Genomic DNA, 23,239 nt, shown 5'->3' with positions numbered 1-23,239 from the left:
GATTATGATGTGTTGTTGTCGTCAAACAAGTCACATGAATATACAAGACCTGAACACTAGCCTAGATTTAGTTGTGGAAATGAAGATTATTATTTTTTACAGAATACACCGATCAGTCATAGTATTATGACCACTGACAGGTGAAGAAGTGAATAACATTGAGTATCTCATTACATTGGCACCTGTCAAAGGGTAGGATATATTAGGCAACAAGAGAGCAGTCAGTTCTCGAAGTTGATGTGTTGGAAGCAGGAAAAATGGGCAAGCATAAGGAGCGACTTTGACAAGGGACAAATTGTGATGGCAAAATGACTGGGTCTGAGTATCTCCAAAATGGCACATCTTGTGGTGTGTTCCTGGTATGCAGTGGTTAGTACCGAACAAAAGTGGCCCAAGGTGAACTGGCAACAGGGTCATGGGTGTTGAGGCCTCATTGATTCCCATGGGACACCTTTCTGTTTTAGTCAGCATTAACTTTTTCAGCTACAGTAGCTCTTCTGGGGGATTGGACCATATGGGTGAGACTTCATGCCCCATGCGAATCAATGAGCCCTCGACACCCATAACCCTGTCATTGGTTCGCCGGTTGACCTTCCTTGGACCACTTTTGGTAGGTTCTAACCACTGTATACCAGGAACATCCCACAAGATGTGCCATTTTGGAGATGTTCAGATCCAGTGACAATGAGATAACAGTTATTCCACGAAATCGAGTCGTACATGAGCTGATAGCCAGTGAGGCACTGCGCACCAAATTGTCTATAAGCCATGTACGACAAGATTGAGTGGAATAACTGTTTTATTCTATCCACATCCACTGGATTTTGAGAAACAGAGCATTTTTATATTTATATTTTGCAAATTCGATTAATAAAAACTTTATACAAATCATTTGACAAAATAATTTCCACTGAGGATATAAACAGTCGCAATTTGTGAAAAATGCTATCATAATTCTTAAATTAAAAAAAGATACGTTTTTCCATCAAATACTTTCATTCCACATTTTGTTGCGCCTTTTTTGTATTTTGGGGGGTTTTGTTTTCGAGTAGAGTATTTATTTCGTCCTCGGTTGGTTCAGCAACACGCTCCACGATTTTCTTCTTCTTCAGGAATTTTTTGGTGGTTGGCAAACCAACTGAAAAAGTTGCATTACCGCCACCGACTGGGCTGGAGCATGGAACAGGAGATATCAGGGAAAAAATGGCACCATTTTGTTTTTCTCTACTCACGGTATATGAGCTGATATCCTAGTAGTAGAGTAGCCAATCAGAGTGCGCGATTGCTTATATCCAGTGAATGTGCATAGAATAATCAGTAGTATTCACTATCTGTTAGTGGTCATAATGTTACTGTCAAATTTAGAGGCGGGATTTGAGGTTTTGACTGCTTGATCCTGATGAATTGTGCATCGTGTAACCAAGGGCATAAATTAGAAAGGTTTTGATTTGTTGTCCAAAAAAAAAAATTAGACTGAATCCTTTTATGGTTTGGAGTGATCTTTGGTACTAATTAAGAAGTAGCTGTGATGTGAATAGTGCATCTAGTGTATCATGATGTTTTGTATGAACACCCATGAAAAGTTATACAGTATGTTCTGTATTGTATCTGTCTCTCTTCAGGAATTGTACGCGCAGTCATATGAGGAGGTTGGTGTGATGTTTGCCACCATTGCTGGCTTTAATGAGTACTACGAGCAGAAAGAGATCAGACACGAAGGGGTGGAGTGTCTCAGGCTCCTCAACGAGATCATTGCTGACTTTGATGAGGTGTGTGAGGAATCTTATGGAGTTAGCCGCTTGTCTGATGAACATGTAACAGGTTTTGGGTCCACTATCCAGTAAAGGAAGTCTAAGAACCCTTGTCTTTCTTCTTCTGTCTGTGGGACAGTTGTTAGACGAGACATACTTTTTGGATATTGAGAAAATCAAGACTATTGGGAGTTGCTACATGGCAGCATCTGGCTTATCACCAAATAAACAGGTTGGTCATGCTGTTAACTTGTTTCAAAATACCTCTCAATTTCCAGGAGATAATCATTAAACTTAATTTCTTTTTTTTTTTTCTTATGCAATAACTGAGATTAGAAGAATCTGGAGTCAGATTGAAATTTCTGTGCAAATTGTAACTAGGTATTACGCCACAGACTCCAATTGGTCAGATGATGTTGATTAATTTTCTGCAACAGCAGGTCTGACAGCAGTTCTGGTCATAACATTTTGTTTCTATAGTAACATCCAATTCACAGCAATTTGTTATGGTCACTTGACATGAAATGAACAGATGTAAAGTTTCACAACATTAAATGTAACTCCATCCATCCATCCATCCATCCATCCATCCATCCATCCATTATCTGTAGCCGCTTATTCTATGTAGGGTCGCAGGCAAGCTGGAGCCTATCCCAGCTGACTATGGGTGAGAGGCGGAGTACGCCCTGGACAAGTCGCCAGATCATTGCAGGACTGATACATAGAGACAAACAACCATTCACACTCACGTTCACACCTACGGTCAATTTAGAGCCACCAATTAGCCTAACCTGCATGCCTTTGGATTGTGGAGGAAACCGGAGCACCCGGCGGAAACCCACACAGACACGGGGAGAACATGCAAACTCCACACAGAAAGGCCCTCGTTGGCCACTGGGCTCGAACCCAGGACCTTCTTGCTGTGAGGCAACAGTGCTAACCACTACACCACCATGCCGCCCTAAATGTAACTCTAAATGGAAATGCCTACTGCATAAGATCAAGTTCTTTGTGTGTTTGATTTTTGAGACATTGTGGTAAAGACAATCTGACTCACTAATGTGTAGACCCAAGTGAACGAGGGGAATAATGAATGAATGAATGAATGAATGAATGATGTATACACATCTTAGTGCTCAGTGCGTAGAAGGATCTTTGCACACTTGTGATTACTTGCGCCTTTGAACTCTCTTTGACCAGCCACACTCGCTGATATTGCTATAAGCATCATATATGATGTGTAATGATGTGAATAACAAGCTGGACTTTATGGTGTTAAGAAGGTTTCAACAGTGTTAACTCTCTGGCACTTCAGACCCGTGGTGGGAGCTACTGGCATCACCTGAGCGAACTGGTGCTTTTTGCTCTGGCAATGCAAGAGACCTTGAGAATGATCAACAGACACACCTCCAACAACTTCCAGCTCCGTGTCGGTAAAGTCACACATTGTACTTGTACACCATAACTTCAGATCCTAATGTTTCTAAAACAGGGATGAAAATATACACTCAATGGACACTTTAAAGTGTGACTTTCACTGTGGTATGGGTGTTGGGTGGCCAGATGGACTGGTTTGAGTATTTCAGAAACTGCTGACGTCCTGGGGTTTTCACACACAACAGTCTCTAGAGTTTACACAGACAGAATGGTGCAAAAAACATTGAGTTGAGTGAGCGACAGTTCTGTGGGTGGAAACAAACACCTTGTTGATAAGAGAGGTCAGAGGAAAATGGCCAGATTGGTTCGAGCTTTTTGACCAGGAAGGATATAGTAACTCATATAATCACTCTTTACAACCATGGTGAGCAGAAAAGCATCTCAACATGCAAGAGCAGAAGACCACTTTGGGTTCCACTCCTGCAGCCAAGAACAGGAATCTTAGAATCAAGAACAGGTTCCTATTAAAGTGGCCAGTGAGTGTATATTATTTCAACCAAGAAAGAAAACTATATATTTTTAAGAATAAATTAACATTTCTGTAGCTCTTACAAATACAGCTGTGGTCAGAGGTTTACATACAGTGACATGAATGTCATCTTGGATATGAATGTCATTGGCAATATTTGGGGTTTCAGTAATTTCTTTGAACTGTTCTTTTTCTGTGGCAGAATGATTGTACAGCATACAGCTTTAATAAAAAAAACAGAATTTGGTGCACAAGTTTTAATTGTCTTTGGGTTTTCTGAAATCAACACAGAGTCAAAAATATACATACAGGGTTAAAAATTTGCATTCACTCACTTAAGGGGTGTTCACACGGCAACTTTTACTCCGGTGTAGCACCGGGGCTGCCCCGGTAGAGCGTTCACACAGTACAAAGTTATGCCGGTGTAGCCCCTGAAAGCTGCTTAAACCGGTGCAAATCTAACCCTGCTCGGGAGGTGGTTTAAGAAATTTACTCCGGAGTAAATGCTAGTTTGCGGGGCAGCACTGATATAAAATGGGAGGTCTGAATGCTACAGGGGTAGACTCGCTACGCGTGAGGAGAGTTGATTACATACGGTGTGATATCACGACAGGTTGACTGGCTCTCAGCGGGATCCTTCAATTAGTGCAAGGACACAAAGGTTAGAATAAATCAAGATTTTTAATATTATGCCAAGAGATTAAACAGAAAAGGTATCTCAAATTCCAATGTTCAAACGATGGGACATTTTTGGGATGGATTCCCAAAAGTCAAACTCAAACAATGTCTCGGGCTTTAGAATAACAAAATTATAGGCAGGCTTCCTTCAGTCCAAGATCCTTTTCACAGAACAAACAAAATCTTCTGCCTTACTTTGAGTCCAGTCAACAATCTCTGTAGTCTTCAGCCCGGTGGCAGTCCAGTAGCAGGCGTTCATAACACAGGTAATTATTTCAGTGACAAATCCCTCAGGTAAGAATTCCAGATAAGCATTTCAATGAATACTCTGCCCAGCAGGATCCACTCCGCAAAGAGAGTCCATGCACCTCTCTCCTCTCCTCCACCTTCACACAGAGTTTTGAGCTCTCACAAAGCCCTCTTGCTCATTAGGCCCTCATTGGCCACAGGTGTGTTGCCGTGTTGTGTGCTGAGGGGTGAAGTTCCCAATTCCACCACCAGATGGAGTTATAGCTGCTTGTTCTTGGAGCCATCTCCGTGGAATATAGCGCCCCTCCAAGACGCAGCCTCTCGGGATGTCACACATCCCCCCCGTCAGGACCGACGCAAAGGACCGGAGACCAGGGGTTTAAGCTGTGATACATGAAAGGTGGGGTGAACACATCACATGGTGAGTGGTAAAGCCAGTTTGACTGAACATGGATTGATTACCTTGCTGATGAAGAAAGGTCCTAGGTACCTGGGAGCCAGCTTGCGGGAGACAGTTCTGAGTGGCAGGTGGCGTGTGGAGAGCATGACTCGTTGCCCCACCTGGTAGGTGGGCGCCTTACAGCGGCATTTGTTGGCCTGCCTCTTGGATGCTAGGGTGGAGCAAATGAGTCTTCTCTGGGCCATTGCCCACATCCTCCTGCAGCAGTGTATGAAGATCTGGGCTGAGGGTACGGCGACCTCCTCCTCCTAGCTGGGGAACAGTGGTGGTTGGTACCCTAGTGAGCACTGGAATGGAGAGAGACCTGTGGCAGATGAAGGAAGAGTGTTATGAGCATACTCGACCCAAGGTAAGTACTTACTCCAAGAACCGGCATCCCTGGACGCCATGCACCTGAGTGCCACCTCCAAATCTTGGTTCGCCCATTCCGCCTGGCCGTTGGTTTGAGGGTGGAACCCTGAGGAGAGACTACAGGAGGCCCCAATGAGTTTGCAGAAGGCCCTCCAGAACTGCGCAGTGAACTGAGGACCCTGGTCGGAGACGATGTCATTGGGGAGTCCGTGTAGGCAGAAAACTTGAAGGATGAGTAATTCGGCGGTTTCTTTTTTTTTAAAGTTTTTTTTGGGGCTTTTTTTCACCTTTATTGGATAGGACAGTGTAGAGACAGGAAATGAGCGGGAGAGAGAGATGGGGAGGGATCGGGAAATAACCTCGGGTCGGAATCGAACCCGGGTCCCCGGATTTATGGTACGCCGCCTTATCCAACTGAGCCACGACGCCCCCATGCGGCGGTTTCTTTAGCTGTGGGAAGCTTGGGCAGAGGGATGAAATGGACTGTCTTGGAGAAACGGTCGATAACTGTGAGGATGTATGTGTTGCCACCTGAGCTGGGGAGTCCTGTGACGAAATCCAGGGCAATGTGAGACCAGGGTTGATGAGGAATCGAGAGGGGTCTTAGCAAGCCGGCAGGGGGTCGATTGGCTGTCTTGTTCCGGGCACATGTGTCACAGGCTGCCACAAACTCCTGGACGTCTTCCTTGATGGATGGCCACCAGAAGCGCTGTTGGACGAGTGCCAGGGTTCGAGCAGCTCCCGGGTGACAAGCCAACTTGGAGCCATGACCCCACTACAGCACCTGGGTTCGCACAGAACAGGGAACAAGCAGATGGTTAGGTGGTATGTTGCTTGAGTTACCTTCACCGGGGTCCTGCTCCAGGGCCTTCTATACGAGCGTCTCAACCTCTAGAATGGAGGCTCCCACCAGGCAGCATGGAGGAAGGATGGTATCGGATGGCTTGGAATCCTCTTGGTGGGAAGAGAACATCCTGGACAGGGCATTGGGTTTGCCGTTCTTGGAGCCTGGGCGGTAGGAGAGCATGAAGTTGAACCGGGAGAAGAAGAGAGACCAATGGGCTTGACGGGAATTGAGACATTTGGCAGACTTGAGGTACTCCAGGTTCTTATGGTCGGTCCAGACTAGGAAGGGGAGATCTGACCCCTTGAGCCAGTGCGCCCACTCCTCCAAGGCTAGCTTGATGGCCAACAACTCTCTGTCGCCGATGTCGTAATTACATTCAGCAGGGGACAGCCGGTGAGAGAAGAAGGAGCAGGGGTGGGCCTTGTTATCACTGGCCCTCTAGGAGAGAATGGCTCCGACCATGGACTCGGAAGCATCGACCTCCACGATGAACTGTTTGGTCGGATCGGATATGGTGAGAATGGGTGCTGTGGTGAACTTGCGCTTGAGCATGGAGAAGGCTTTCTCTGCTTCCTCCCCCCACTTGAACTTGGTCTTAATTGAGGTCAAGGCAGTGTGAGGTCCGGCCACCGTGCTGAAGTTGTGGATGAAGCGCCTATAGAAATTAGCGAATCCCAGGAAATGCTGGAACTCTCATCATGAGGATGGGGTAGGCCAGTCTGCGACTGCCTCAAACTTGAGGGGGTCCATCTGGATCCTAGACGGGGAGATGATGAACCCCAGAAATGAAACAGAGCTCTGGTGGAATTCGCTCTTTTCCGCCTTGACAAACAGCTTGTTTTCTAGCAGGCGCTGGAGGACCTGCCGGATGTGGCCCCGATGTTCCTCCAGGGAGCGAGAGAAGATCAGGATGTCATCCAGGTACACAAAAACAAAGATGTTAGGAAAGTCCCTTAGGACGTCGTTGACGAGTGCCTGGAAGACTGCAGGCGCGTTGGTCAGGCCGAAAGGGACCATGAGGTACTCGTAGTGGCCAGTGGTGGTGTTAAAGGCCGTCTTCCACTCATCCCCTCCCTGATCCTGACGAGATGGTAGGCATTGCGTAAGTCCAACTTGGTGAATATCTTGGCTCCCTGGAGTAGTTCAAAGGCCGTAGACATGAGTGGTAGGAGGTAACGGTTCTTGATAGTGATGGCTTTGAGACCTCGATAGTCAATGCAAGGGCAGAGTGACTTGTCCTTCTTTTCCACGAAGAAAAATCCCATCCCTGCTGGGGAGGAGGAAGGGTGGATGATCCCAGCTGCCAGAGACTCAGAGATGTACTTCTCCATGGCTTGCCTTTCAACAGGAGAAAGAGAGTAGAGTCGCCTTTTGGGTGGCGCCGTCCCAGGCAGGAGGTCGATTCCACAGTCATAGGGTCTGTGAGGAGGGAGGGACACTGCTTGGGTCTTGCTGAAAACAAGTCTTAAGTCCAGGTATTCCAAAGGCACGTGAGAGAGGTTGGGAAACTCACTGGCTGAAGGCTGACGTGGTTTGGCGGGAGGCAGAGCGGAGTTCAGGTAGGAAGCTTGGCAGGAATGGCTCCAGCCTAGGATGGTATTATCGGCCCAGTTTAGGTGGGGGTTGTACTGCGTTAACCAGGGTAACCCTAGGATAATGGGTATGTGGGGGTTGTTCATGACATGGAGTTGGATGGTTTCAGAGTGATTGCCGGAAATCCTCAGGATGAGCGGGGCGGTAAGATGGGTGATGGTGGTCAAGCCGGTGCCATTGAGTGTCAGGACTGTGAGAGGGATGTTGAGGGCGAGTAGCGGAATTCCCAGATGCTTGGCGGTGGCAGAGCAGATCAGGTTCCTGTCCACCCCTGAGTCAACGAGAGCCTGGAGATGGTGATGCTGGTTGTCGTGGATGATGATGACAGGGAGTAATGGTCGATCAGCAGGGGGCTGGTTCCGAGTATTGCCCACCAGGGCCCCTCAATTCACTGGTGGTCCCATTCCCTTTAGCGGGCAGGCTTGGCAGATATGTCCTCGCTGACTGCAATAGAAACAGGCCCCTGTGCTCTGCCGGCACTGTCGTTCCTCCGCTGACACCCGACCCGGTCTCTCTGCATGAGTTCGATGGACACGGCGGGGGGTGGAGAGGAGGTGAAGCTGGGGCGGTTTTTTCCTCTCCTCTGTTGCTGAACCTGGGCATCAATGTGGTTGGTGAGGTCCATGAGGCTGGAGAGGTTCGACGGCAGTTCCCGCCATACCAATTCGTCCTTAATGGCGTCAGACAGACCATGCAGGAACGCGTCGATCTGGGCACTCTCGTTCCAACTGCATGATGTCGCCAATGTCCGGAACTCGATGGCGTAGTCCGAGGTAGACCGGGACCCCTGCCGCAGCTCCATGAGCCCTCTAGCCACCTCCCGGCCAGACAGAGAGCAGTCGAAAGTTCGCCTCATGTCCTTGGAGAAATCCTTGAATTAGGAACAAAAGGGTGCATCGGCGTCCCAGACTGCTGTTCCCCACTCTCTGGCCTTGCTGGTGAGGAGCGTGATTGTATATGCTACCTGGGAGCATTCTGTGGGGAAGGCCAGAGGTTGCAGTTCTAGGCTCAAAGAGCATTGAGACAGAAACAATCTGCAAGCACCTGGTTCTCCATCATAGGGCTGAGGCGCTGGAAGTCTTGGTTCGTGGAGAAGAGCAGTGGCAGGAGCTGAAGTAGGAGACAGCTGGGCAGGGGTAGGCACGGCTTGATAGCGCTGCATCTGTGTGGTGAGGAGGTTGAGTGAGTTGGACAGGGTGGCCAGGTTCTGGGTGATCTGCTGGAGGTCTTGTTGATGGGTCCCGAGGAGAGTCCCTTGCTGCTGGATGGCCATTCTCAGATGGGTGAGTTCTGCTGTATCCATGCTGGCCAGAACGTACTGTTAGGGATGGTAAGATTAGCTTCCAGAAGCAGAACACACAGGCAGTAATCCAATGAATAATGAGATTTAATCCAGGGAAAGGGCGTGGCAAAAAAGGTAAATAAACAAATGGCAAAAATAGTCCAGGTACAAAGAGACAAAAAACTTGACAAAAACACAAGACAGACAAGGACAAAAACACTAGAGCAAAAAAACAAACAAGAAAACACCCTAAGTGCAAAAACCATGAACTAGAAAAAAAAAAACCTTAGTGTAAAAACCATGAACTAGAAAAATAGCTTGAGCAAAAACCATGAAACACAATAAAGGCACAGAAACGGCTAGAATAGCAAAACGAGACATTCTGGCAAAGTCAGGGTCTGAGAACGGCTTATTTATACACAGCAGAGAGAACCAGGAAGTGAAATGCAGGCTAGATGGAATTCCTGTCCCAGATCCAGATTTGCGCTGACCTGGGAGATAAGTAATATCCAGAGTGGAAGTCCGGGGCGGAGCATGACAGATTATTAATTCAGAGGTGCTGAAACTTCCAAAATGTCTCTTATCTTGCCAAGGCCAAGGTCTCTTAACTTCCTGTTAGTGATCATGATTGACTCCAGCTGGTAGCTTCTCTGTGCCTTCATAAAAAGGATTTGTTTACAGTACTCATTGGATTGACCAACACACAATAAAATGGGAAAGTCCAAAGAGCTCCGTGCAGATCTGAGAAAGAGGATCGCAGATATACACAACTCTGAAATGTCTCTTGGAGCCATTTCTAAACAACTGCCAATTCCAAGATCAGTTCAAACAATTGTATCCAAGTTATTGTGAGGTGTAGTCACTTTGCCAAGCCACTTTGCTTCAAGAAAATGAAAACTGTCACCCTCAGCTGAAAGGAAATTAGTTTGGATGGTCAGGAACAACCTTCAAACAACCATGGCACAGCCCTGCCATGAACTGGAAGCTGATGGATCACTGTCTACAGTTCAAATCACCATGGACTAAGAAGCTGCTATCCAAGAAATAACCCCCTGCTCCAAAACTGACACCTTCAAGCTTAACTAAAGTTTGAAGCTGACCACACGGACAAAGAAACAGCCTTCTGGAGGAAAGCTGTATGGTCAGATGAGACAAAGATTGAGTGGTTTGGCCACAATGATCACCATGTACAGAGGGACACTGTATCAGCTGGTGGTGGTGGTAGGATCATCATGCTCTGGGGCTGTTTTACTGCCAGTGGAACTGGTTCATTGCACAAAGTGGATGGAATAATGAAGAAGGAGGACTACCTCAGAATTCTTCAGCATAAACCATCAGAAACTTGAACACGACTTGGGACTTACAACAGGACAATGAACCCAAACACACATCAGAGCTGGTTGTGGAGGATAAAGCAGGCTAACATTAAGCTTAAAACAAGTCCTGACTTCAACCCTATTGAAAATATATGGACCGGGCTTATAAGTCGAGGCCATGCCAAGAAAAAAAAAAATTTACAATTGTAATTGAACTCTACCAATTCTACCATGAAGAGTCATGAAATATCCAATCAGAATTCTGCCAGAAGTTGTTCATGGTAAACAAAAATGCTTGGTCAAGGTGAATCTTGCAAAGAGACATTTTACCCAAATAGGTGTGCTGCATGTAAATTTTTGACCCTGTATGTGTAATTTTGACCCTGTGTTGATTTCAGAAAACTCAAAGAAAATTAAAACTTGTGCACCAAATTCTAGTGTTTTTTTTTTAAATTAAAGATTTATGCTGTGGGCGGCACGGTGGTGTAGTGGTTAGCGCTGTCGCCTCACAGCAAGAAGGTCCTGGGTTCGAGCCCCGGGGCCGGCGAGGGCCTTTCTGTGCGGAGTTTGCATGTTCTCCCCGTGTCCGCGTGGGTTTCCTCCGGGTGCTCCGGTTTCCCCCACAGTCCAAAGACATGCAGGTTAGGTTAACTGGTGACTCTAAATTGACCGTAGGTGTGAATGTGAGTGCGAATGGTTGTCTGTGTCTATGTGTCAGCCCTGTGATGACCTGGCGACTTGTCCAGGGTGTACCCCGCCTTTCGCCCATAGTCAGCTGGGATAGGCTCCAGCTTGCCTGCGACCCTGTAGAAGGATAAAGCGGCTAGAGATAATGAGATGAGATGAGATGATTTATGCTGTACATTCTGCCACAGAAAAAGAACAGTTCAAAGAAATTACTGAAAGCCCAAATATTGCCATTACATTCATATCCAAGATGACATTCATGTCACTGTATGTAAACTTCTGACCACAACTGTACCTATCGCATTCTAACCCTAGACGAAGCCTTTATTTCTTACATATACATTAGAGCATCGTGAAATTCCTTCTTGACATATCATAGTCTGTTAGGAAGCTGGAGTCAGAGATGATACAGTGCATCTGGAGTAGATAGGATAGGATTAAGGGCCTTGCTTTAAGGACCCAACAATGGCAGCTTGGAAGTGCTAGGGCTTCAACACTCAACCTTCTGATCAATAATCCAGAACCTTAAAACATTGAGCTACCACTTCCACTTTGAGCTTGACTGTATAATTAACACTTTTTAGTGGATGATACCAACCTTGTCCTGTTCCTGTTGTCACACAGGAATTGCACATGGGCCTGTTGTTGCTGGAGTAATTGGTGCAACTAAACCACAATATGATATCTGGGGGATGACAGTAAACCTGGCGAGCCGGATGGACAGCACGGGTATCCGTGGGAGGATCCAGGTCCCTGAGCCCACCAAGAAGCTTCTGTCTGACTGGGGATTTGTCCTGGACCTGCGTGGAGAGATCTTCATTAAGGGTGTGAGTGAGCGGCAGGGACGCTTACGCACCTACTTTATCAACAACAGCAGGGCTTACCTGACCACCAACGTGTCCATGAAAGAGGGAAGGACAATCAGACGCAGTGTAGGGAGGAACACACTGGCTTCGGTGGTGTTTAGTCTCCTCCGGGCCATCCAGAAAGAGAAGCAAAGTGGCACCGCTGGACGATTCTCACTGTCCACGAACAGCATGCAGTGTTAATGTTGAATATGAAAACTGAACTGACCTATGAAATGAGCTGTACTTGTTGCCTTCACTCTCCAAGAGAAATTTCACTACATTTGACATTCCTCAACAAAACAACACAAATTCCCCATTCATTTTATTCACACACAATCTAACTCATGTTTACATCCCACAGCAAAGGTTACTAGACGTAATGTCTTGAAAACACTTTTCATTTATGCTGAATTTATTAATAGATGCATGTAATCATATGATGAAATTCTTTTAAGCACCATAAGGACCATTTTGATTAAAATGGAGTGTGTCAGGGTGTAGGCACTTATGGATGCAAATGCAGGGGAGAGCGGGTGCGTCGCAAACTGTAAACAAAGCCAAAATCGGGAAACTGGAGACGTAGTTAGGGACAGGCAAGGGTCAGTCAATCAGCGAACAGAATATCAGAGATCAGGTGAGAGAACGAAGTCATAAATAAATGAAACAGAGTTCAATAATGGGAAGTCAGGCAGATAGTCAAACAGCTTGGTAAAGTCAGGCACGGGGACACAGAACGATACTTTGTAAAGTTGGCGTGTGAGAGCTGAGCTTATTTAGGGAAGGTGATTGCTGGTAAATTAGAGACAGGTGTTGAGGTTAGAATTCTGGTGACAAGGGGCGCTGTGGCACTTGGGAAGTGTAGTCCAGAGTGGCCATGTTTGGAGGTTGCTAACAAAACCCCCCTTGCCCAAGGAGATCCCTCTGGGAGCAACTTCTTTTCTTGGGTGACCTCTCTTTCTTGGTGCTGGTTTGTCTGGGTGATCCCTGTGGAACTCTTGAGTGAGGAGGGGGTCTAAGATGTCCTTGGAGCTAACACAGCTGTGCTCTTCTGGGCCATACCCTTCCCAGTTGACCAGGTATTCGAGTTGTCCCTGTCTGCGACGGGAGTAGAGGATCTTATTGACTTGGTAGATGGGGTCACCTTCTAGATCTAGGGAGGGAGGTTCTTGGGTGGGTGTGTCTGTGGCTAGGGGACCTTGGATGGCAGGTTTTAAAGGGCATATCACGGGTAAATTCAGGAGCAAGATTAATGTAATTCTCCTATTTTATATTAAACTTTGGTCAAATATCTGTAACATTTTTTTACCTTGCACAATACCAGAAAAATTCAGTTGAAATCAAGCCATTTAAGGTAAATTGGTCCTCCTCTGGAAAAACTTGCCATTTGGATTTCCCGGGAAGCATTGATTTTCATGACGTCATCTGAGGGACGCCTCCTTCTGAATCCTATGTCAGCGCTGGTTTGTTTATGAGAAAACGACCTGGTGGTTTTCTGCAAATTTCTTCAACGTTATCACGTAATTATTAAAATGGTTAACAGATGTATCGTAGGAGGGTGTAGCAACACCAATCATGATGGTACTCATCGTTTTCCAAAAGAACGGACAATGAGAGAGAAATGGGAGCGCTTGGTCTACACAGGCTGTGCACTTAAACCGTGCAAAGCTCGCGCAGCCTGCTCGCGCTTCCACAGATAACGTCACGAATCTGGCTCCAGACTCCCTTGGGATTTTTCCAGATGCATTTTGTTATTTTATTTTTTCCTGCAGTAGACAGATGGCCTTGTGCAAAATTACCCTTCTGGATGAGTGTGTAAAGGGACATACTTTCATATATAAAAAAAAAAGAAATTGGTCCAGAATATGCACTTTAAGCCTGATACGTGGAACGTGGGAGCCATCTTACAGTGAGGTGGGAGCTCGAGCTTGTAGGAGACCTCGTTGACCTTGTGCACTACCTTGTACAGGCCAACATATCAGGCATGAAGCTTCTTGCAGGTGTTGGGTTCCCTCAAGTCTTTAGTGGATGCCCACACTTGGTCCCTTGGGGCATACTGTGGGGTCTCCCCTCTGTGCTTGTTAGTCTCTGATGGACCTCTTCCCATACCTGTTGATGCCTCTGGAACCAAGAGTCTACTGCCAGGATCTGAGTGGGTGCATCATCCCAAGGGAACAGTGGTGGTCGATAGCCTAGAACGCACTGGAAAGGGGTTAACTGAGTATCAAAGTGTTTTAGCAAGTTCTGTGCATATTCAGCCCAGCAGAGGAATCGTGCCCAGTCTTTCTGGTTCCTCACGCAGAAGATTCAGAGAAAGCAACCCACCTCTTGGTTCGTATGCTCCAGCTGGCCGTTGGATTGAGGGTGATATCCTGAAGTGAGACTTACAGATACTTCTAGCCTGTCCATGAATTTGGACCACAGTCTGGAGATGAACTGGGGGTCCCGGTCACTAAAAATGTCTTCAGAAATACCATAATAGTGGAAAATGTGATTGAACAACAGTTTCACAGTTTCAAATGCTGTGGGTAGGCCGGGTAACGGGATAAACTTGAGTGCCTTGGAAAACCTGGTCTATGATCACTAGGATGACTGTATTGCCTTGGGATGAGGTAGGTCGGTGAGAAAGTCAATGGCAATGTGTCACCAGGGTTGTTGGGGTATTGGGAGAGGACAGAGTTTACTGGCAGGTGGAGCTCGAGATACCTTGGCTTGGGAACAGGTGGAGCACAAGGAGACAAAGTGGTTGATATCGGAGACCATGTCTTCCCACCAATACTTGCTCCTCAGAAGCTGATAAGTGCGATGGCTGCTGGGATGCCCTGTGGCTGGAGAGGAGTGAGCCCATGTGATGCGTTTGCACATGCATAAGTCCGGGAGGACAGTTCTTAGGTGGGTTAGCCGGTTGAGATTGCCTGATTTCTTTGTTGATGTCACAAGTGATAGCTTGTACAAAAAAGGCTGGTGGAAGAATGGGAGTGGGTTCAGACATGTGAGTCGACGTGTTATGGATCCTGGAGAGGACGTTAGCCTTAGTATTTCTGGAGCCAAGGCGGTAGGATATCGTGAACTGGAATCGGGTGAAGCATAGGGCCCATCTGGCTTGGCGGGGATTCAGACGTTTAGCTGTCTTTAGTTACTCCAAGTTCTTGTGGTCAGTGAGGATGGTGAACGGGTGTGCAGCACCTTCCAACCAGTGCTTCCATTCCTCTAGCTCCAGTTTAATGGCCAGGAGCTTTTGGTTTCCAATGTCATAATTTCATTTGGTGGGGGTGAACTTCTTGGATTAGAAGGCGATGGGATGTAGCTTGGGCTTTTCCCCAAGATGCTGAGAGAGAACCCGTCCTACTCCAGTCTCTGAGGTGTCTACCTCCAAAACGAACAGCTTCGTAGGGTCTGGATGTTGCAAGATAGGGGCTGTAGTGAAGGTGGACTTGAGCCAGTTGAATGCATCTTTGGCTGCTGGGTTTTACTGGAGGTGGCGTGGTCCATTTTTCAGCAGGGTCATGGGAGGAGCGGCAATCATGCTGAACCCATGAATGAAGTGTTGATAAAAGTTTGCAAACCCCAAGAAATGTTGTAGCTCCTTCACTGACGTGGGAGTGAGCCATGGCATGACCGCCGAGACTTTGCCCTGATCCATGCTCACACCCTCAGAGCTGATGATATATCCAAGAAATGAGAGCTGGTTGTTGTGGAACTCTCATTGTTCGGCTTTGGCACACAGATGATTCTTGAGTAAATGGGAGAGCAGTGACCTGACGTGTTCCTGATGGGTGTCCTCATCTGGGGAGTAGATCAAGATGTCATTGATGTAAACGATTACGAACCTCCCCAGCATGTCCCTGAGCATGTCGTTAATGAGGCACTGGAAGACACTTGGCACGCAAGAAAGGCCATAAAGCATGACCAAATATTCGAAGTGACCGGCGATGGTGCTAAACGCCATCTTCCATTCATTGCCCTCTCGAATCCCGACCAGGTTATAGCGGAGCTCCCAGCGGAGCACCATACCTAAGAAAAAAATGGTAAACCCATCGAGTCGATTTTTTGTGGTTTGTCCGTGTACCACCAGTCATACATACCGCCTAGTAGCCAGTGTTAGTAATTACCAGTCATACACACCACCTAGTGGTCAGTGTTAGTAATTACCAGTCATACACACAGCCTAGTGGCCAGTATGAGGGTGCTTTCACACCAACAGCAGTTGGTGTGCACTAAACAGTTCATTCGAACCAAAAGCTCTTAGTTTGGTTCGTTTTCGTTGGTGTGAAAGCATCAATCGCACTCAGGCGTGCACTAAATCAAGCGGACCGAGACCTCCAGAAAGGGGTGGTCTCGGTCCACTTGATTCTGCACCAAATGTCAACCTCTGGTGCAGTCCCTCTGGTGAGAACGCGAACCTGGACCAACTCAGGAGTTTAAATTAAATTGACATTACAACAGTGCAGATGTTTCAGCTGTGTCAGGGTGCAGGCACTTACAGATGCAAACACAGGGGAGAGCAGGCTAACAGACTATAGCCTACCTTGTGGGTCTTTGGAAAGGTGCTTGTCTCATCATCAGCAGGACAGCATTGGTGAAAATAGCACGTCTCCTCTGCCTGAAATGACACGCTATACGCCTTCGGCGAATCCAGTATATCCGAAGATTGTTCTCCAGCTGCAGCCGCGACTCATTCCGGAACTGGATATTTTGCCAGAAATGGGTAATGTTGACGATATAAAAAGCAAGGACCAGTGCAAGAAACAGTGTGCGAATGTGTTGCTCCATTGTGAAAGTCCAAATTGGCGCTTATTTCCACCGGAAGATGATGAAACGTCATTCAGACCAATTTGGTTTGTTTGCATGTGTGAACGCGGACAACACGCAGTCTGTATGCTACAATGTAACAATTTTACTGCCTGGTGCAGACCAAGTAATAGCACTAGCGGTGTGAAAGCGCCCTTAGTAATTACCAGTCATACACACCGCCTAGTGGCCAGTGTTAGTAATTACCAGTCATATACACCACCTAGTGGCCAGTGTTAGTAATTACCAGTCATACACACCGCCTAGTGGCCAGTGTTAGTAATTACCAGTCATACACACCGCCTAGTGGCCAGTGTTAGTAATTACCAGTCATACACACCGCCTAGTGGCCAGTGTTAGTAATTACCAGTCATACACACCGCCTAGTGGCCAGTGTTAGTAATTACCAGTCATACACACCGCCTAGTGGCCAGTGTTAGTAATTACCAGTCATATACACCACCTCGTGGCCAGTGTTAGTAATTACCAGTCATACACACCGCCTAGTGGCCAGTGTTAGTAATTACCAGCCATACACACCGCCTAGTGGCCAGTGTTAGTAATTACCAGTCATACACACCGCCTAGTGGCCAGTGTTAGTAATTACCAGTCATACACACCGCCTAGTGGTCAGTGTTAGTAATTACCAGTCATACACACCGCCTAGTGGCCAGTGTTAGTAATTACCAGTCATACACACCGCCTAGTGGCCAGTGTTAGTAATTACCAGTCATACACACCGCCTAGTGGCCAGTGTTAGTAATTACCAGTCATACACACCGCCTAGTGACCAGTGCTAGCCAGTAAAGAAATAAAACAAAAGAGACTGGCTATGATATAAGAAAATTCTACAACCCAGAAACAGATGGGAGCTCCGCTTTTAGGCAGTGCCTAAATCTATATATTATGCTCTACGGAGGTCTAGTTTAGAGAAGATCTTGGCTGTTCTTAACTGTTCCAGAGCTGAAGGCACCAGTGGAAGCGGATAGGGATATTTGACAGTGATCTGATTGAGGCGTTGATAATCGATACATGGGTGGAGACCTCCCCCTTTCTTCTCAACAAAGAAGCCAGCTGAAGCTGGAGATGTTGACAGTCTAATATACCCTTGTTTCAATGCCTCTTGAACATACTCCTCTATAGCAGCTTGTTCCGTTATGGACAGGGGGTAGATACGGTTATGAGGAAGAGTTGTACCTGGGAGTAGGTCTATGGCACAGTCATAGGGATGATGAGGTAGGCCACTGGCTTTAGCCTTGCTGAACACTTCTTTGAACTCTAGGTAGCATGAAGGAACATTATCTAGTGAATCGGGCAGAGGGCTCTCCACAGAGGTGGAAGAGAGCATGAGCTGGGGGTGTTTCAGGGGGTTCTGGAAACAAGATGGGGACCACTGGAGGATTTCTTTTTGTTGCCAAGATATTAAAGGATCGTGAAGCTGAAGCCACGGGAATCCCAAAATAAGGTCATGATGAGCAGTATGGGTGACAAACAAGGAAATGAGCTCAGAGTGGATTGCCCCCACCTGAATTTCAAGGGGTGATGTGCATACAGTAACAAGCCCATTACTGATGGGACCCCCGTCGATGGTTTTTAATTTGAATGGTCTTTGGATTTCATCAGTGGACAAGCGGAATTTCTGGACGATCAAGTTGCTGATGAAATTTCCTTTCGCCCTGAGTCTATGAACACAGAGGGAACATGGGTCGAGTCTGGCAGTTTTAACACAACAGGTACCTTAAATGAGTGAGACTTGTGAATAACTTTGGAACTCACCGGGCTAGGAAGACTGGTTACTTGGCGAGTCTGATTCTCCCGCAGTGGGCAAACAGGGCACTTAGCAATCTGATGACCAGACTCACCACAGTAAAAACAGAGGCCCTCATGGCGTCTCTTGTCTGTCTCAGACCATTGTAAGCAAGTGTGAGAGACCTCCATGGGAGTTGGGGAGGCCAAAGTAGGAGAGGGTGCTGGAGATGGCTGTAATGAGGGTCTGTTCTTGTTGAGGTGATCCAAATGAATAGACAGATCGATCAGGGAGTCAAGGGAGAGATGTTCATCATGGCAAGCCATTTCACTGAGCACTTCAGGGTGTAGACCTTGATGAAATGTGGCTTTTAGCACTGGCTCGTTCCAACCACTGCCAGAGGCCAGTGTGCGAAAGTCCAGCACATATTCCATGACTCCCCTATCTCCCTGTCTGATGGTCAACAAGCTCTCGCTGACTTCAACTCCTTCAGGCTGATGATCAAACACTCGCTTAAAAAGCTCTATGAACCGGTCATAGAAGGTGGTATGTTCACCCCCAAGCTTCCACACAGCGCTAGCCCACTGTAAAGCCTTGCCTGAAAGAAGATTGATGAATTGAACAATCTTCTGTTCTTCTGTGGCTCCTGTGAGAGCAGAGAAATACAGGGAGCATTGGAGCAGGAATCCCTTGCAGTTAGACACTTTACCAGTATACTTTTCAAGCCGTGGAATCATCTGAGAAGCACCAGCAGAAGACGAGGGGCATGTGAGGATGGCCTGTGACATGACAGCAGTGAGTTGTGATATCCTGGTGTTGAGATCACTGATCTCAACGCTGGTGTTCTCCTAACAGATGCCCCTGAGTGTTAATCACAGTTTGCTTGGCTTCCTCTGCTGCATGCATTGATGGCAAAGTATCCTGTCAGGGTGTAGGCACTTACAGATGCAAATGCAGAGGAGAGCAGGTGCATTGCAAATTGTAAACAAAGACAAATTGGGAAACTGGAGACGTAGTCAGGGACAGGCAAGGGTCAATCGATCAGTGAACAGAATATCAGAGATCAGGCGAGAGAATGAAGTCAGAAATAAACATAAATAGAGTTCAATAACGGGAAGTCAGGCAGATAGTCAAATGGCTCGGTAAAGTCAGGCACGGGAACACAGAACAATACTTCACAAAGTCAGAGTGTGAGAGCTGAGCTTATATAGGGAAGGTGATTGCTGGTAAATTAGAGACCGGTGTTGAGGTTAGAATTCCGGTGACGAGGGGCATTGTGGCACTTAGGAAGTGTAGTCCGGAGTGGCCATGTTTGGAGGCTGCTTCGAACTCAGGTTTTCAGCTCTGTTACTGACAGAGTGAGGCAATTATGTACATCATATAGTACCTCTCCAAGAGTAAAGTCAGAGTCCTGAGCCATTACTTTAATTTCATTACTGTTTTATCATGCCATAATCAATGACATTTTCCTTCAGTTGAATCATGTTTGCTGTATTAAGGACTCTTTAATATAATTACTTAAGTGGTTCATTATGGATGAGCAGGACTTGAGTAATTCAGGTCCAGAACTCAGATTATTAAAGAGAAGAACTAAGCTACCTCAGGACCAGAACATGCTAGAACTTGGTCAAGTCAGGGACAGACCTTGGTTAATTCAGGATTAATTCTTGGCTAACTCGTGAGCAGAACTCAGAAGTAGAACTAGATTATTCAGGAGCAGAACCTGGTTAAGTCAGGAACAAAATTTGGATAACTCAAGATCAGAACTTGGATAATTTTGAAGCAGAATTTGGCTAACTCAGGAAAGGAACTTGGATCATACATAAGAAGAATTTGTCAAATTAAGGAGCAAGACATTTAAGAGCAGAACCTTGTATGCAGAACTTGGCTAACGCAGACGCAAGACATGGCTAACTCAGGTATAGAACTTAGTCAGATGAAGAACTCAGTTAAGTCAGGACCAGAACTTGGTTGATTCAAGAGCAGAACTTGGTTAATTTGGAAGAATTTGGTTAATTCTGGAGCAGAACCCGGCTAATGTGGGGGCACTGAAATTAAAATGTAGATTAGAACTTCAATAATTCAAGAGCAGAATTTGGCAAATTTAGAAACAAAACATTTAAGGGCAAAACTTGGTTGATTCATGTGTAGAATTAGACTCTAACTCAGAAATAGAACTTGGCTAATTCAGAAGCACACCAGAGTTAATTCAGGAGAAGAAGTAGAACTTGGTCCATTTAAGAGAAGTTGGTTCATTCAGGAGCAGAACTTGGTTAATTTGGAAGAACTTGGTTAATGTTGGAGCAGAATTTAACAAATTTGAAAACAAAACTTTGAAGAGCAGAACTTGGTTGATTCATGTGCAGAACTAGGCTCTAATTCAGGAGTAAAACAGTTAATTCAGCAGCAGGACATGGTTGATTTAGGAGCAGAAGTAGAACTTCGTTGGTTAATTTAAGAGAATTTGGTTAATTCAGGAGAAGAACTTGACTAATGTAGGAGTATAATTTGCTAATTCAGGAGCAGAGTTAATATGGTGAACTTGGGATCGGAGAGGAAGACAACATGGCCACTCTAAAAATTGTAATGAAATGAGGTGGTAATTTTTTTTTTGTCTGACAGACAGAGCTTATTAAATATCATCTTTAAATCCCCAAATATAATGCTGATTAACGTTGGGGGCAGTTACAGCATGTGTTCTAGCAGTCGTAACATACGTTCTAGCACTTATAGCATGTCTTCCAGGGGTTGTAGCATGTGTTCTAGCAGCTATAGCATGTGAAGGTTTATCTGCTGAATCTCTTATACTTGAAGCACATACTTCAACTATGCAGTCAAAGCCAACAGTCTCTAAAAATCCTGTGTCAAATTGTGTTCTTTATTTTAGAGAATCTCCATCTCGTGTACGAATACCTCATGCTTACATAAATGCATATTGTATACATTTTTTCACATTCTATTGATTGTATTATATTCTAAATATTTTGTATGGAACATATTAAAAACAATACAGTTTCTACCTCTCATGTTGGTGTTTATGAGAATAGAAGATGTGAGGTACGGGACAAAAACTAGCTAAAGGTTCATATGCATCACCAATCTGCATGATATGCTACTGGTTCCCTTCAGATACAGAGGACAGGAGGAGATGGAGGGACACTATGCGCTGTGGTGAGCCCTAGCAGGAACAGCCAAAAGAAGACGAAGGGTACAATCCTTGACTTGCAAGTGACGTCAACGCAAAATAGAAACCCGGATGTCGGCCATGTTAGTGGATATACGTACAAATGCGGGGTCAAGCAACCTTCCATACAAAACATAGTCATACATGCGCAACTCTCTTTGTTTTTCCACTGCTTTAAGCATTCTTTTAGCTACCCCATATCTTTGTGCTGTATATGGTTGTGGTCACAACAGTACTCATGACCATGGCATGTTCCAATTTTTTTTAATTCCGTCTGTGATTCGGAAAGAGGGCGAGGAAACTCTGAGGCTTAGTACGGAGAAGAGACAAACATGGCTGAACAATATCGGCAGGGCTGATCTAACAGAGGCTAAAACCAAAACGGCTCATGTTTGCAGTAATCATTTTATCTCAGGTGAGATTCCAAAGCTTTCTCAATAATACCATGGAAGAATTTTATTTCGTCTTGCTAGAATTTTGCTATAAAATGAGCATTCTCTTGTCGTGGTTCACTCGGACATTGTTATAATTTTAACACATGTATTACCATTTCACTTCTAGAAGCGCCAGCAAAATTACACGATAGAAACAATCCAGGGCGGCACGGTGGTGTAGTGGTTAGCACTGTCGCCTCACAGCAAGAAGATCCTGGGTTCAAGCCCAGCGGCCGACGAGGGCCTTTCTGTGTGGAGTTTGCATGTTCTCCCCGTGTCCACGTGGGTTTCCTCCGGGTGCTCCGGTTTCCCCCACAGTCCAAAGACATGCAGGTTAGGATAATTGGTGGCTCTAAATTGACCGTAGGTGTGAATGCGAGTGTGAATGGTTGTCTGTGTCTATGTGTCAGCCCTGCGATAACCTGGCGACTTGTCCAGGGTGTACCCCGCCTCTCGCCCATAGTTAGCTGGGATAGGCTCCAGCTTGCCTGCGACCCTGTAGGACAGGATAGAGATAATGGATGGATGGATGGATGGATGGATGGAGAAACAATCCAGACTGGGCACCCACTCAGAAAATGGGCTATGTTTTGTTCAAGGTCAGACTTGATGCTTCAACAGCCAAACCAGATAGAACGTGACATCTGGGTACTCGATGGTCGGTAGAAGCATCTTATTTTCAGAAAAGTCTGACTTTTTAAAATAATATCAGGCCTTTCAATTACACGAAACCTGTGACGGATAATGTCATAGGCGCCCAAATTAAAAAGGCGCCCAAATTAAGGTCAAGCGCCCAAAATATGCTACCAAAAGTAAAAAAATAAAAAGCGAAATGTTGATTAAATTAACTTGGCTGCATAAAACCCAATGTCTTGACTTTCTTCTTTAAAAACACTGAAATTAGTGAGAATTAGCATGTATTTCTCGTAATTGACGCGAAATCCGCACCATTCCCATGTTGTTCCGGGTTTGTCGAACTAGCCATAAGCCTCGCGCAGAGCACGAATTCTCCATCAACGGTGATCAGCACGCCATGATTTCGTGGAGGAGCGAGACTCGAGTACCAATGACCAGAGTGGGATTTCCACATTAGGTAAAGCTTCTTTCTGTGTTACCTT

The 23,239-nt window shown here is 46.0% G+C and overlaps 1 protein-coding gene across 1 annotated transcript in view; it reads left to right on the top strand.

Annotated features, from left to right (window-relative positions):
- The window catches only part of si:dkey-206f10.1 (adenylate cyclase type 8), a 31,604-nt gene extending 19,435 nt beyond the window's left edge, over positions 1-12,169 (top strand). The window contains exons 15-18 of the mRNA XM_060915797.1: positions 1,623-1,769; positions 1,891-1,983; positions 3,067-3,184; positions 11,745-12,169. Of these exons, the coding sequence (XP_060771780.1) occupies positions 1,623-1,769; positions 1,891-1,983; positions 3,067-3,184; positions 11,745-12,169 (783 nt within the window). The remainder of the gene's footprint in view (positions 1-1,622; positions 1,770-1,890; positions 1,984-3,066; positions 3,185-11,744) is intronic.
- Positions 12,170-23,239: the final 11,070 nt, after the last annotated feature.

The sequence above is a fragment of the Neoarius graeffei genome, chromosome 3, assembly GCF_027579695.1.
Source record: "Neoarius graeffei isolate fNeoGra1 chromosome 3, fNeoGra1.pri, whole genome shotgun sequence".
In the NCBI taxonomy this organism is placed as follows: Eukaryota; Metazoa; Chordata; class Actinopteri; order Siluriformes; family Ariidae; genus Neoarius; species Neoarius graeffei.
The sequence above is the reverse complement of the archived record's forward strand: the minus strand, read 5'-3'. Positions and strand labels throughout refer to the sequence as shown.